The sequence below is a fragment of the Muscardinus avellanarius genome (genome assembly GCF_963383645.1).
Source record: "Muscardinus avellanarius genome assembly, chromosome: 16".
NCBI classification, from domain to species: Eukaryota; Metazoa; Chordata; class Mammalia; order Rodentia; family Gliridae; genus Muscardinus; species Muscardinus avellanarius.
The window spans coordinates 24,288,121-24,304,395 of NC_137802.1; the positions used below are offsets into that span (position 1 = coordinate 24,288,121).

A 16,275-nucleotide genomic window follows, 5' to 3' on the forward strand; every position below is an offset into this window, starting at 1 on the left:
TAGGGTTTTTGTTTGTTTGTTTGTTTGTTTGTTTGTTTGTTTTGGTTTGTGATTTTTTTTGGGGGGTGTACTGGGGATGAAACCCAGGGCATTCTACCTCTGAGCTACCCCCTCAGTTCTTACTAAGGCCTTACTAAGTTTCTGAGGCTGACCACAAACCTGAGATCCTCCTGTTTCAGCCTCCCAAGTACTGGGATTACAGGCTTGTGCCATCGTGCTTGGCTTAAATTCTGACTTTCTTACTTAACCACCTGTGATCTTAGAGAGCTTGCTTTACTTGGGTTTTAAAATATTTTCCTCCTAGAGTTTTATGATGGTGAAAGAAGGGATTAAATATAAGAATGCAGTGCATAGTGCCCAGCACATAGCTGGGATCCAGCAAGTGTTAGCTCTCCTTTCTTCCTGCTGAGAATGGTATTTCTTGCAGAGGCCCTATCTCCTACATAATCTTCCCTCCTCTATGAATAGATGAAGATGGGGGTTAATAGCAGAGATGAAGGTTCTGTAAACAGTTAGGAGAAACGTCCCATATAATACCTTATAGATCCGCCGGGCATGGTGGTGCATTCTTGTAATCCCCGCGCTTGGGAGGCTGAGACAGGAGGATCGCACAGGTTCTAAGCCAGCCTCAACTACTTAGTGAGGCTCTCAGCAACTTAGTGAGACCCTGTTTCCAAATAAAGTATAAAATAGGTCTGGGAGTATAGCCCAGAGGTAGAAAGCCTCTGGGTTCCACCCCAGTACCACCAAAAAAACCTTGTAGATCATAGCATCCTTTTGGCCTGTGCAGTTTGCTTTAACAATTTTTGGATTAATGATATGTCTAAGGTCCATGTCTTTTTTTTTTTTTTTTTTTTTTTTTTTTTTTCTTTCTGTGATACTGGGAATTGAACTCAGGGGCATTCTGCCTCTGAACTCCACCCCAGCCCTATTTTTTTGCTTTTTGTTTATATTTTGAAACAGGGTCTCACTAAGTTGTAGAGAGCCTCGCTAAAGTTGCTTAGGTTGGCCGTGAACCTGTGCTCCTCCTGTCTCAGCCTCCTCAAGCAGTAGGATTATAGGCATGTACCATCACATCTAACTTAAAATCCTTTTTTTTTTCTTTTCTTTTTTTTTTTTTGTGGTATTGGGGATGGAACTCAGGGGCATTCTACCTTCGAATGATACCCCAGACCTATTTTTTTATTCTTTTATTTTGAAACAGGGCTTCAATGAGTTGCAAAGGGCCTCACTAAGTAGCTGAGGCTGGTTGCGTACCGAGACCCTCCTGTCTCAGCTTCCCAAATGGTGGGATTACAAGCATGCACCACCACGCCCGGCTTCCTCAGCCTTTTTTTGCAGTACTGAGGATGGTACCCAAAGGCATTGTACCTCTAAGCTACATCCCCAGCCCTATTTTTTAGTCTTTTTATTTTTGAAACAGGGTCTCACTGAGTTGCAAAGGGCCTCGCTAAGTAGTTGAAGCTGCTGCAAACCACGATCCTCCAGTCTCAGTCTCCTGAATATTGGGATTACAAGCATGCTCCACCATGCCTGGCTTCCTTAGCCCTTTTATTTATTTATTATTTTGAAACAGGATCTCCCTAAGTCACTGAGGCTGGCACCAAGCCTGCAGTCCTCCTGTCTCAGCCTCCCAGGTACTGGGACTGCAGATGTGTACCACCACGCCCAACTAAGATTCCTGTCTTAACCATAGGGTTGGTAGAAAATCATAAGTGACAGATTAATATTAGGGCAGATATGTATTTTACATGTTTTTTTCTCTCCTACTCCTACCTTAGAGAAATAGTATACTACTTTACCAAGTCCTAAGTTTAAGTGTATTATAGGGTTGCTTACTTAATAACTCTGCCTAAACTGTTCACTACAGAATTTTATGTGGTGATGTTTAAATCTTTACAATCCCTCAAATGACTCCTCTTTACTGAACCTGACTCTTTGTTAATGAAGAGTTTAGCTTCTTAGCCACAAATTAGTACCTGTGATTTGCTAAGCCTTGTGGGCAAGTCAAAATAAACAGTCAGGAAGCTCAGGCTGCTTTGAATAAAATATTGATGCTAAAGTCATTCTTTCTGAGAGAAGTGCAGGATATTTGTGGAAGTGATAGGGTAGATCTCTTTTAGAAATGTGTACTTACTGCCGGGCGTGGTGGCGCACGCTTGTAATCCCCGCGCTTGGGAGGCAGAGACAGGAGGATCGCGCAGGTTCGAAGCCAGCCGCGCGCGCTGGCTTAGGAGACCCTGTTTCCAAATAAAAATGTAAAAATAGGTCTGGGAGTGTAGTCCGGAGGTAGAAGGGCTTCCAGGAACCCCAGTACCACCAAAAAAAAAAAAAAAAAGAAATGTGTACTTACTATTTAGTGACTATTGGATATGTTTTCTCCATCTGTCCACTCTAAATCTCTAGTCGCCTTACAGTTATTAACATTCTCTGCTAAAATCCTGTCTGTTAAAAACAAATCTGAAAACAGAGACCAAAATTAGTATTTATGCCAGGCGTGGTGACACACACCTTAAATGCTAGTACTTGGGAGGCTGAGACAGGAGGACTGCAGGTTCAAGGACAGTCTCAACAACATCGTGAGATTTTCAGCAACCTAGCAAGGTCCTCTTTCAAAGCAAAAAGTAAAAAAGGGCTGGTAGCGTACCTTGGCTGTAGAATACACCAAGGTTTTAAATCCTAGTACCGCACTCGCGCGCACACACACACAGACACACACACACACACAAATAGTATTTGTGTCAGTGCCACGAGAGAAGGGAGAGGAGGCAATTTTGATATTGGCCTCCAACAGGAAATTCTATAATGGTAGCTCTCAGCTCTTAAAATAATATTTAGGCTGAGCACTGTGTGCATATCTGTAATCCCTGCTACTCAAGAGGCTGAAGCAGGAGGATCACAAGATGGAGGTCAGTCTTGACAACTTAGCAAGACTCTGTCTCTGAAAGACCTGAGATGTAAGCCAGGCGTGGTGGTGCGCACTTGTAATCCCAGTATTTGTGAGGCTGAGACAGGAGGATAACAGGTTCGTGGTCAGTCTCAGCTATTTAGTGAGGCCCTCTGCAACTTTAGTGAGACCCTATTTCAAAATAAAGAATTAACAAATAGGGCTGGGGGTGTGGCTAAGAGGTCGTTTGCCCCTGAGTTCAGTTTCCAGTACCACCAAAAAAAGAGTGCATGCTAATCACGTGGGGATCTTGTTAAATGTGCAGATTAGAGCCTGGTATGGTGGCACAAGCTTAGAAGACAGGAGCATCACAAGTTCAAGGGCAGCCTCAGGAATTAAGATCCTCAGCAACTTAGTAAAATCCTGTTTCAGAATAAAAAGGGCTGAAGGTAGAGTGTCCCTGGGCTCAATCCCCAGTACCAACAGTGGTAAATAGAAATAAAATACAGCATGATTGAGTAGGTCTGGCGTGGAGGCAGAAGAGTCTGCTTGTCTGTTTCTTTTAATCCCAACACTACTCTAAAGCAATCTTAAGATTGTTACTTGACTCTTAGCTACCCAGATGAGCTCATTCCCTCTATCTTCCTAGAAGGAGACATACCTTGAGAGTCGACCTTTACATGGCTTTCTCTGCTGAAAATACACTTAATGCCTGCTTTTCCTGCTCAAGTGTTGGTTGTGTTTTTAGCAGATCCTTGCCCTTCTCTCACTCTCCACCAGGTAGCAGTAGTGAGCTGTAGCTCTTCGCTCCCCTTTCTCTGCGCGTCTTCATCAAGTTCACTTACTCCTTCCTCTAGTTCACTACCCACGTCCCTGATGTGCCTTTAGAATTTACTCTTTTCTGTGACCATTTAGTATCTTTATTCCCACACTATGATTAATAGATTGTTTTAGCTTTGGTCCTAGTTTCTTGATCAGTTAAAAAAAAAAAAAAAGTAGCCAAGCATGGTGGCATACTCCTGTAATCCCGGTACTTGGGAGGTTGAGACAAGAGGATGGCAGGTTTGAGACCAGTCTCAGCAGGTTAGCTAAACCCTCTGCAACTTAGTAAGATCCTGTTTCAGAATAAATAAAGTAGGCCGGGCGTGGTGGTGCACGCTTGTAATCCCCATGCTTGGGAGGCTGAGACAGGAGGATCGCACAGGTTTGAAGCCAACCTCAGCTACTTAGTGAGGCTCTCGGCAACTTAGTGAGACCCTGTTTCCAAATAAAATATAAAAAATAGGTCTGGGAGTATAGCCCGGAGGTAGAAAGCCTCTGGGTTCCACCCCCAGTACCACCGGAAAAAAAAAAAAAAAAGAATAAATAAAGTTGGACTGGAGGTAAAATGCCCCTGGGTTCAATCCTTGGTGCTACAAATAAAGACGGGGTAAATGACTTAAGAGCATTGCTGCTTTGCATTTTACAACAGTAGAAAAACCTAATATTTTTGTGTGCTTTTGACTTTATTGCACATACTTTTAACAACCCGAATTGCCAGCAGAAAAAGAAGGTTCTAACATTCTGTGACTTCTGCAGTGGTTCCAACCATTGAAATCTTCTAGTCTACCACTTTTGCTCTCTTTACAGGTAGTTTGAGCATCTTGAAACTATCTTCTCCTTCTAACCTTTCCACTGACTGTGTCTGCCTACAGCTAGCTTTAAGCCCTTCTAAGTATTCCTGATTGACTTCAGCCTCTTATACCCATGCTCCTCACCTGGCTACCTTGCTCCCTTCCCAGACTCAGCCGTGGAACAGATGGGAATTGACTTGGTCTTATTCCTCTTCAAACTGGGATCTGTACATTCTGTCCTCAAGTTCCCTAGCATGTTTTCTATGTCTTTTCTTTTTTTTTTTTTTCCCTAGCCTGATTCTATTATTTACCATGTTAGACTTCAGCAAATCTTTTAAAATAAATGTCTTGTTGGGCATAGTGGCACATGCTTGTAATCCCAGCACTTGGGAGGCTGAGACAGGAGGATCGCACAGGTTCAAATCCAGCCTCAGCTACTTAGTGAGGCTCTCAGTAACTTAGTGAGAACCTGTTTCCAAATAAAGTATAAAGAAAAAGTCTGGGAGTATAGCCCAGAGGTAGAAAAGCCCCTGGGTTCTACCCTCAGTACTACCAAAAAAAAAAAAAGTCTCCAGTTGGACATGATGCACACCTGTAATCCCAGTACTTGGGAAGCTGAGATAGGATATCAGTTTTGATGCCAGTATGCAGTAACTTAGCGAAACCCTATTTTAAAGTAAAAAACAAAAAGGTTTGGGGGTATACTTAGTGGTAGTATGCCCCTCTGAGTTCAGTCTCCAGTAAAACACAAACACACACACACAATCAATCTCTCTTTCTCTCTCTCTCTCTCTCCCTCCCTCCCTCTTTCCCCCTCCCTCCCTCCCTCCCTCTCCCCCCTCTCTTCCCTGCCCCCTCCCTCTCTCAGAGGAAGATGTGTTTAGATACCAATTTCAGTGGGGTTTCTTTATAAAATTAGTCTTGAAAAGTTATACCCTTCTTCCTAATTTGTACGTCTCCTTCTTATGAGATGTATTTAACTAAAAATAGTACCCGATATCAAAGGTAGCTTTTCTGATGTGTTATAAGTTGGTAGAAAGGGATTACTTAGCCACAAAGTAAGATTAGATTAAACTTCCATTTAATTAGCAGGGATATAAAATCTTAATCAGAAGCCATATGGTCCTAAGAGGCAGGTGCAGATGCAGCTGTCTCAGCATGGTTTCCACTCCTTGCCCGCCCCCACCCACTGCCAGGGTACAAGGGAAGTCTCAGTGGATGAAAAAATTTAGGATAACTTTCTCTAATAATCTATATTTAGAAGAATAATTACAGATGCTGGATTCTTTATGGGAGGAAGGGTACTAACATTTGAACCCAAGGCCTCACATATGCTAGGAACACTCCCAGCCACTTTGTTTTGTTGGTTTTGTTAACCAAATTCAAAGTCCAAGACCACATTGTTTTTGAGTTGGAGAGTTGAGAACAGAAGTTGAGAACAGAGAGGTTGGTTCACCTCTCTGCTGTTAGCATTCCAGCACTGTGGAAAACTCATATTCCCTGAGCCTACCCCCCTTTACTCTATTTTAATGTCTTATCCGGTTGGTTCTGATATTAAATTTGGTCTGAAGTCACGATCACAAGTAATGTGTTCAGTAAATATTTCTTTCTTTCTTTTTTGGTGGTACTGGGGGTATAGCCCGGAGGCTTTCTACCTCCGGGCTATGCTCCCAAACCTATTTTATATTTTATTTGGAAGCAGGGTCTCACTAAGTTGCTGAAAGCCTCACTAAGTAGCTGAGGCTGGCCTCGAACCCGTGCGATCCTCCTGTCTCAGCCTCCCAAGTGAGGGATTACAAGTGTGTGCCACCACGCCTGGCTATCAGTAAATATTTCTTTGCCACATGTACCTGGCACTGCTCTGGGTATTGGGGATTCAGCAGTGAACAAAACATAAAAAGTCCCATCTCTGTCTAGTTTACTTTCTAGTAGGGAGATAAAACAAAAAATACAAGAAACATAATATGCCAGAAGGTAAGTGCTGTGGAGAAAAATAAAGACTAGAAGTACTGAGAGAGAGTATGCTATTTTAGTTAAATCACAAATAGAGCTGGGCGTGATGGCACGTGCCTGTAATCCCAGTACTCAGGAGGCTGAGACAGGAGGATCACAGGTTTGCAGGCAGCCTCAGCAACTTAGACCTTCTACAACTTAGACCCTGTTTCAAAGTAAAAAATAAGGCTGGAAGTGTAGGTAGGAGGTAGAATGCCTCTGGGTTCAATCCCCCCAGTACCACAAAAAAAGGGAAGAAAAAGTTCACAAATATATTTTCCTCGTTGGGCTAGTCGTGGGTTTCAGTATGTGATTATACCCTGAGATTGGCTGTACTGTTCTCTACGTAACTCATGTTTAATGGCCAAGACCTTGTTTTGTCCTGAATGCCAAGTGCGTTTTGTGAAGTAGGTGACACTCCTGCATTGCCCACCAGGGAGCAGACTTGGATATCCAGAGCTCACTCTCAGTTTTGTGCCGTTGAGAATAAGCAGAACTCTTATCAGGGACCTTGGAGAGTATACTTTAGAGAATTTTTTTAAATTAGAGTTCATTTAACTAACTATTGTTACTTGAATCAGAGCCCAAAATACCTATTTGAACCAGAGTCAAATATACATAAATATACATTTATATGACACACTAAGTGTTACATAAATGTGAATAGCTTTGGATAACACCCATTGTATTCAAATAGTATAAAACAAAGCCATGGCCAGGTGTGGTGGCGCACGCTTGTAATCCCCGCGCTTGGGAGGCTGAGACAGGAGGATCGCGCAGGTTCAAAGCCAGCCACGCGCGCTGGCTTAGGAGACCCTGTTTCCAAATTTAAAAAAATTGTAAAAATAGGTCTGGGAGTGTAGCCCAGAGGTAGAATGGCTTCTAGGAACCCCAGTACCACCAAAAAAAAAAAAAAAAAAAAAAAAGCCACCGGTCTCAAGTTCAGAGTCTATTAGTATCTAAGAAGAAGGAATGTCACTCTTATCCGCATATATGTCTTAAATGTATATCTGATAAAATTCACATTTACAAAGCATTTATGATAGGGCATAAATATTGTCTTACAAAATGATTCACCTTAGAATCACTTAGAATTCATTTAGATAATAGAAATGCAGATTTTCTTTAATGCCATTTTAATTTTTTTTTGTCAGTGCTGGGGCTTAAACCCAGAATTTATTTTTTTTTTTAATTTTTTTTTTTTTTTTTTTTTTTTTGGTGGTACTGGGGTTCCTGGAAGCCCTTCTACCTCCGGGCTACACTCCCAGACCTATTTTTGCATTTTTATTTGGAAACAGGGTCTCCTAAGCCAGCACGCGGGGCTAGCTTCGAACCTGCGCCATCCTCCTGTCTCCGCCTCCCAAGCGCGGGGATTACAAGCGTGCGCCACCACGCCCGGCTAAACCCAGGATTTATGCCTGTTAGGCAAGTATTCTCCCACTGAACTTTGTCCCTAGCCCCACCAGTGCATTTTTTGGGAGAAAGAAGGAAGAACTTAATACTTTGTACCTCAGATAGGGAGTCAGATGCACAGGAAGGTACTATATAAAACATTCATATCCATCTTTTGTGTGTGTGTGTGTGGTACTGGGGTTCCTGGAAGCCCTTCTACCTCCGGGCTACACTCCCAGACCTATTTTTACATTTTTATTTGGAAACAGGGTCTCCTAAACCAGCGCGCACGGCTGGCTTCGAACCTGCGCGATCCTCCTGTCTCTGCCTCCCAAGCGCGGAGATTCCAAGCTTGCGCCACCACGCCCGGCTTCATATTCATCTTTAACCGAAATTCACTTAGTTATCATAGCCTTCATTGATCCTGACCCTGGATTCCCTCCCATTTCGGCCAGAGCCTGGCTGAGCCTGATTCACCACCTGGGAAAACTGAGAATTGAACGAAATGGTTTCACAGATACATACACATACATGTATGACAGTAATTCGTAGCTGAAAACACAGTCTGTAGCCCTCCTAATCTTGATATAGTTCAACTACACACTTATTATCATCGATAGCTACCAGTGGCAATAGCCTCCTCATAATGATATATTCCTAAAGCTGCCCTTTGTAGCCTGGGTCCTGGGCATGCACAGGGACTCTGATCTCTGTGAACCCCAGGCAAAGCTTATTAATCCATGGCTGGAGTAACAATTACAGTTGTATATGTGCTTCCTCGCCTCTTCTCTGTGCTCAAAACCAACCCCAGAAGGATGCACTTTAAAAGAGGGGCAGTTTATGGACCAGCTGTTCAGCCTCATAAAACACACAGTAAATCTAATAAAGGAAGGTTCTCTCTTGGAAAATAGAACAAAACAGAATGAAAGGCAAGTAACCTCTTTTCTAAGTTAACCTTCTTCTATAAAGATAGTAGAATTGCACGGGGGGCGTGTCACGCACGCTTGTAATCCCTGCGCTTGGGAGGCGGAGACAGGAGGATCCTGCAGTTTCGAAGCCAGCCTAGGCTGGCTTAAGAGAACCTGTTTCCAAATAAAATATAAAATAGGTCTGGGAGTGTAGCCCGGAAGTAGAAGGATTACATCCCCAGTACCACCAAAAAAAGATAATAGAATTGTAACAGTAAAGAACAAATTGTTTATACCTACAGCAACATGAGTGAGTCTCACAGACATGTGAACCAAGGGAAGCCAGACACAACAGAGAATATGCTTTATGATTCCATTTATATGAAGTTAAAAGAACAGGCTAAATGAATCCATGGTTACAGAAGTCAAAATGGTAGTTACCTTGGGGAAGTTGTCAGTTATTTACTGCAAAGGAGCCAGGAAACCTATTTCTGCAAGTTCTGTATATTGATATGAAAGGTGGTAAGTGTGTACATATTTGTTTAGAGAATTGAATTTAACTGTACATTTAAGGCATGGTGGCGCACACTTGTAATCCCTGCGCTTGGGAGGCTGAGACAGGAGGATCACACAGGTTCAGAGCCAGCCTCAGCTACTTAGTGAGGCTCTCGGCAACTTAGTGAGACCCTGTTTCCAAATAAAATATAAAATAGGTCTGGGAGTGTCACTTGGGGATAGAAAGCGCCTGGGTTCCATCCCCAGTACCCCCCCCACACACACACACATAAAAAACACAAGTTTTATAGTAAAAAAAATAAAAAGACAAGGACATTTGAGATAGGGAAGGGAGTACTTTATATATTTTGATCTTGTACAGGGCTTACCTCTAGAGTTCTGTTTTTGTCATTCTATGAAATGACAGTAAACATTCTTGGATTGCATTGATGCTACTTGAAGATGTTGTGATCATCATTAGAAAATATGTTGAGTCAGGCGTGGTGGTGCATGCTTGTAATCCTAGTACTGAGGAAGCTGAGACAGGAGGATCTGGGTTTGCAGCCACTCTCAGCTTATTTGGTGAGGCCTTCCACAACTTAATGAGACCTGTTTCAAAAATAAAGAATAAAAAATGTGGCTGGGGATGTAGTTTGGGGGTAGAATGCCCCAGGGTTCCATCCCTGGTACTGCAAAAAAAAAGAAATATGTTACTGTTTCACAACCTAAAAAAGCACGATACTATAAATTCTGCTCTAATATTTTTTAAAAGGTATCATCATCCAAGCTTCACCTGAAAAGTTTATGACTATTCTGAGTACAAACCCCTGCCGTAATCAAAGGAAAGAATGTATAAAGAGAAGGAAATTTATCTGCAAAATATGTCATTTGTACTTGAAAAGTAATCAGTAGAGCAGCAACTTAGACCTTGTTGGGTGTCAGTGGTGAGCAGTTTCTTAGCTAAGGAAGTTTAATTTGCAGGACAAGCACTGAGCCATAAATATTAACATTACAAAATTGCATTGTTCAGTGTTATATTTGAGAGCTGACTGAACTTATATTTGATAGCAAGTTGACTGATACCAAGTCCCGGACATCAGCTTTCCAGTTTTGGAGCAATACTAGATTTCTTGTGAACTTTCTGGCTTGAATTTAGTCACAAACTTCTTATGTCCCTCAAGCTTGATAAAAACAAAGAGGTTAAAAAAAATCTTTCCTCCTAGCCAATGCTCACCCATCCTCTTCCTCTGTTCCAGGTATTCCGAGTGGTGTGCATCTGTTTGGGTAATCCCCCAGAGACATTCACCTGGGAATATCGCGACAAAGAGAAAAATTATCACAAGATTGGCCCCATAACACCCTTGGAGTTTTACAGAGAACATGTCAAGCCACTCTTCAATATGGAGGATAAGGTTGGAGACTGGCACTGGCAGCCCCTGGCTGTTTACTTTTCAAATGTCTGTTGACTGCAAGAAAGGGTATACGACTCTTGAATCAACATGCAAGGTCATCAAATTAGACACTAAGCAAACTTTTTCTTTCTTTTTCTCTGAAGTATTTTATGCACCTAATAAAGCTGGCCATGCCGAGATCTGTATCACCTTTCCACGGTGTTTCTCTTCAGAGACTGTAGGCCAGCAGTTTAACTGCAAGGTGCTCCTCTAATTTGGGCCCAGAATCATTCTCAGGTTAAGAAAGTACCCGATGTTTCTTACCATGGATTCTGAGCGTCTTCATGCTGCAGGCGCCTCTGGGAACTTTCTTGTTGAAGGGAGCATTGTCCTGTGCTGCGTCTGCCTGACAGGATGACCAGAGCCTCCTTCCTTTGTTGGCTTCTTGACCCTCTTTTATTTATCTTTTTTTTTTTTTTTTTTTAACTGGGGTTCCTGGAAGCCCTTCTACCTCCGGGCTACACTCCCAGACCTATTTTATATTTTTGAAACAGGGTCTCTTACGCCAGCATGGCTGGCTTCGAACCAGCGCGATCCTCCTGTCTCCGCCTCCCAAGCGCGGGGATTACAAGCGTGCGTCACCACGCCCGGCTTTATCTTTTTAATGGTGCTGGGAATTGGACTCAGGGGCATTCTACCTCTGAGCTATACCCTAGCTTTATTTTTTATTTGGAATCAGGGTCTTGCTAATTTTCTGAGGCTGGCTTTGAACCTGTGATTGTCATGTCTCACCCTCTCAAATCCTGGGATGACAGCTTTATTTTTTATTTGGAATCAGGGTCTTGCTAATTTTCTGAGGCTGGCTTTGAACCTGTGATTCTCATGTCTCACCCTCCCAAATCCTGGGATGACAGGAATGTGCCACCACGCCAGGCTTCTTGACCCTCTTCTAAGCAAATGGCACTGAGGAGTTGTTGGGCCTGTGAGAGCAGGGGTCTTACAGGGATGAGATCTCCATATTTCTTTACTCATACATGCAGATTGTGTGTGGGTATGTGCATGTGCACACATGCTCTGTGGTCTGGGGATTAAACCCAGTGGTGTTCTACCACCGAGCCACAACCCTAGCCTTTTTTCTTTTCTGTTGTTTTTTGGTTTGGTTTTTTTCTCTCTCTCCCTTTCTTTCTTTCTTTCTTTCTTTCCTTTCTTTCCTTTCTTTCTTTTTTGAAACAGGGTCTTGTTGCTTTACTGGGTGTTTGCTTTGAACCTGTGATGGTCCTGTCTTAGCTTCCCAAAAATGGGGATTATAGGTATGCACTACCGTACCTGGCTGCGTATAGTTTTTCATAATTAATTTTGGGTCAGCTGTTGAAGGTAGGAAAAACAGACTGATGCAGCTCCCAAGTGTGTCCTTTGCAATAATTAGAATTTTCAAGGACCTGTCTCACATGCCCGTTGCCTCTTTTTGCTTACTTTACAGTGAGACTGTAGTGCTTATTTTTGTAAGCAGAGGTGACAGCTTGATGAGGACAGAACCTAAGGAAAAATGCATCTTGCTTGACATTCCTGGTTTTGTGCTCTAACCAGTATGTTCTTGATCTCAAAAGATTTGTTTTGTGAATGACCCACGGCCCCAGCACAAGTACAACAGACTTTACACAGTAGACTACTTAAGCAATATGGTTGGCGGGAGAAAAACTCTGTATAACAACCAGCCCATTGATTTCCTGAAGAAGATGGTTGCAGCCTCAATCAAAGATGGAGAGGTTGGTATTGTTTTATGTCTCCAACACTGGTTAAAATAGCTTCTTTAGTATAATAGGAAGATAGGGTTTGTGCTGACTTTCTTCCTCTGTCCTCTATTTCTAGGCTGTGTGGTTTGGCTGTGATGTTGGAAAACACTTCAATGGCAAACTGGGCCTCAGTGACATGAATATGTAAGTGCAGTTAATTTAAAACAGTCATTTGTGGGCGTCACTGTTAGTGTTAGTGTGCTCTTGGTAGAGAATGACTCCTGAGGTTCATCTGGAGATTAAGGTTGGCCTAAGGGTGGGTCTCTGCATACTGTTGCGTTTGAGGTCTCACAGCAGAAATTTCACATACTTAGCTGCTGCTCTGATCCAGGAAATCAAGACTACACTTCAGCAGAACTATTGGTCCTTCTAAAAAGCCATTCTATGTGAGGAGACTATTTTCAAAATACTGGTGCACACTTGTAATCCCAGCATTCAGAAGGCTGAGACAGGAGGATTGTGCAGGTTCGAAGCCAAGCCTCAGCTACTTAGTAAGGCCCTTTGCAACTCAGTGAGACCCTATTTCAAAATAAAGAATAAAAAATAGGGCTGGGGGTGTAGCTTGGAGGTAGAATGCCCCTGAGTTCTATCCCCAGTGCCGCAAAAAAAAAAAAAAAAAAAAAAGGTCTCCAATATTTGTGGTATAACAGTAATATTTAAATTTCACAATTAGCAATGGTTAAATGAATTCAGAAACTGGGTTGTTCTACCAGTCAGAAAGAGACCACTTTTGTAAGAAGTGTAAATAAGTATAATTAACCTTTCTTCATTATCTTTTATTTATTTTTGAAACAGGGTCTCACTATTTGCAAAAGGTCTCATTAAGTAGCTGAGGCTGTCCTCAAACCATGATCCTCCTGTCTCAACCTCCTGGATGCTGGGATTACAAGCGTGCGCCACCAAGCCCGGCTCATCTTTTTTTTTTTTTTTTTTTTTTTTTCTTGATTATCTTTAAAAATTTTCTCACCAAACTGATAATGCAAGCTGATTTTTTTTTCCAGTACTGAGGATGGAACCCAGGGGCATTCTACCTCCAAACTACATCCCCAAACCTATTTTTTTGTTCTTTATTTTGAAACAGGATCTCACTAAGTTGTGAAGGGCCTCACTAAGTAGCTGAGGCTGGCCATGAACCTGAGATCCTCCTGTCTCAGCCTCCCAAGGACTGGGATTGCGAGCGTGCTTGTGTCACCACTAAAAGAATCAGAGCTGATATGGGGAATTTTCTTCATTTGTTTCTTATTTTTCTGCATACTCTTGTAGCACATAAAGAATGGACTCTCATTGAGAGACTAAACTTGCATGCACCATATTTCCTCTGAAGAGCTATAGCAAGAGCCCCTACTTATTTGGAGTTGTTGAACCTCTTCGGTTTCTTCTGTGTTGCTTTTATAATCAAAAGCCACAATTGTACGCCCTTTATTTTGTACTATTATTGTTTACAGCTATGACCATGAGTTAGTGTTTGGTGTCTCCTTGAAGAACATGAATAAAGCTGAGAGGCTGGCTTTTGGTGAGTCACTTATGACCCACGCCATGACCTTCACTGCTGTCTCAGAAAAGGTACGTGTCTGGAATGCCTGCAGCAGCGTTGACACACATGGGTCCACATTCTCCCACACGCTCTATCCAGCAGAGCTTTATTCATGGTATACATGATTTCTCTTAAAAATTAGCTGCCAACTAAAACATTGTACCTGTGTCACTTGGGGTTTGACTATATGCTGAAATGTAGTAAAAATAGGAACAGAGGATTTTTTTTTTTTTTTTTTTTTTGGCAGTACTAGGGATGGAACCCAGGGGCATTCTATCTCCGAGCTACACCCCCAGCTCTATTTTATTCTTTATTTTGAAACAGGATCTCACTAAATTGTGGAGGGTCTCACTAAGTAGCTGAGGCTGGCCTCGAATCTGCAATCCTGTCTCCCTAGTGCCTCCCAGGTACTAGGATTACAAGTATGGGCCACTATGCCTGGCTCTGTAGTGATATATAAAAGGAAAATGAAGCCAGGCGTGGTGGCACATACCTCTGTACCAGTACTTGGGAGGCTGAGATGGGATTGCAGGTTTTAAGACCAGCCTCAGCAACCTAAGAGAGCTAAGCAACCTAGTAAGATGAGATCCTCTTTCAAAACAAGAAATCAAAAAGGGCTGCGGTGTCGCTCAGAGGTAGAACAGCCCTGGGTTTACTACCTAGTGCCAATACACACATGTGCACAACATCAGACACCTAATTTGCCAGCCTTAGAAACTGTAGTTTAATGTTGTTAGTACGAGTGTTTGAAACTTGTAGATTTGTTTGTTGGCTAAATCTGAGCCTGAAAATTACTGAGATCTAAGAAAATTGCAACAGAAGAGTGTTCAGGTCAGCAAAGCCAAAAGGAAACTAATCCCAAGTAGGTAGGACTCATCACGCAGCGATATGCAAATGGGAGTTGACAGGTGAGGTCACTAGCAGATAGTACAAGGGTCAGCGCTTTTCTCTTGCTATGAAGGTTTCAGTGGCTTCAACATGGGCATGTCCTGGGTTCACATGACAGGGAAGCCTTTCCTCAACTGGACCCTACATTTCGCCCCTCTGTGTCACTGTATAAGGGTATAAATGAAGGTGTTCCTAGTGAGTGTCACTGCCTCTTTAAGAAGATGAAAATTGAGCTTCTTTTATTAATGAAGAAAGAGGAATAATGAAACTGCTTTGGTTTTGTTCATAAAAATGGTCTTTTTATTTTTGCTTTTCCGTTCAATCTGTTATGTTAAATTCAATAATTATGTAACTGAATTGGTAAAAGAACACATTTGGAAGTATCATTACTTGGTTTCCTTAAATAGAAAATCAGGCATTATGATCAGAATATGTGCATTTTATTTTGTTTTTTAAAAGCACTGACCAAGCCAGATGTGGTTTCACACACCTGTAATCCCAGTATTTGGGAGGCTGAGATGGGGATCACAAGTTCAAAGACAACCCCAGAAACTTAGGCCCTCTGCAGCTTAGTGAGATCCCATTTCAAAATTAAAAGAAGAAAATAGGGCTGGAAGTATAGCTGAGAGACAGAGAGAGAATGTGACCCTGAATTCAGTCCCTAGCAACACACAGAAAAAAACGTTCTGACCAGGTCTCAGAATTGTTTCTAGAACAAAAGCAATAGGATGCCTTTTCAAGTAATTTAAAGCAAAAGTCCCTAGTTTCATATGTTGTTCACTGCTTTTAGTAATTTAGTATATCTTGTTTTTCTTAGCCAAGTAGCATTTTTATGTTTATTTTCTATGTGGAATAGAATGCAAAGGAGAAGTGTTTATTGCTTTGTTAGCTTTATTGCATTTTTACCTCAAGAGATTGAATTCTGCTTCTTTTGGCACATCGCTTTAGTGATAGTGGGAAGTGTGTGGCCCTGATCATGTGTATTGTCACTGTGTTGAGCAGGCTGGGTTTTAAGCCCTTCTACCTCCGGGCTGCACTCCCAGACCTATTTTTACATTTTTATTTGGAAACAGGGTCTCCTAAGCCAGTGTGTGTGGCTGGCTTCGAACCTGCGCGATCCTCCTGTCTCTGCCTCCCAAGCGCAGGGATTACAAGCGTGCGCCACCATGCCTGGTTTGTTTTTTGTCTTTTTTTGTGGTACTGGGAATTGAATCCAGGGACATTCTACCTCCAAGCTTTATACCCCCAACCTTTTTTTTGGTGTTTGTTTGTCTGTTTGTTTGTTTTGAAACAGTCTTGCTGAGTTGCTGAGGCTGATCTCAAACCTGCAATCCTCCTTTCTCGGACACTCAAATATAGGATTACAGGAGTGCACCACCACA

At 42.3% G+C, this 16,275-nt stretch overlaps 1 protein-coding gene across 1 annotated transcript in view; it reads left to right on the forward strand.

The window, feature by feature from the left end:
- BLMH (bleomycin hydrolase) overlaps nucleotides 1–16,275 on the forward strand; it is a gene marked incomplete at its 5' end in the record, with an annotated part of 46,235 nt that overhangs the window by 12,871 nt on the left and 17,089 nt on the right. The window contains 4 exons of the mRNA XM_080713997.1: nucleotides 10,544–10,699; nucleotides 12,286–12,444; nucleotides 12,548–12,615; nucleotides 13,917–14,034. Of these exons, the coding sequence (XP_080570123.1) occupies nucleotides 10,544–10,699; nucleotides 12,286–12,444; nucleotides 12,548–12,615; nucleotides 13,917–14,034 (501 nt within the window). The remainder of the gene's footprint in view (nucleotides 1–10,543; nucleotides 10,700–12,285; nucleotides 12,445–12,547; nucleotides 12,616–13,916; nucleotides 14,035–16,275) is intronic.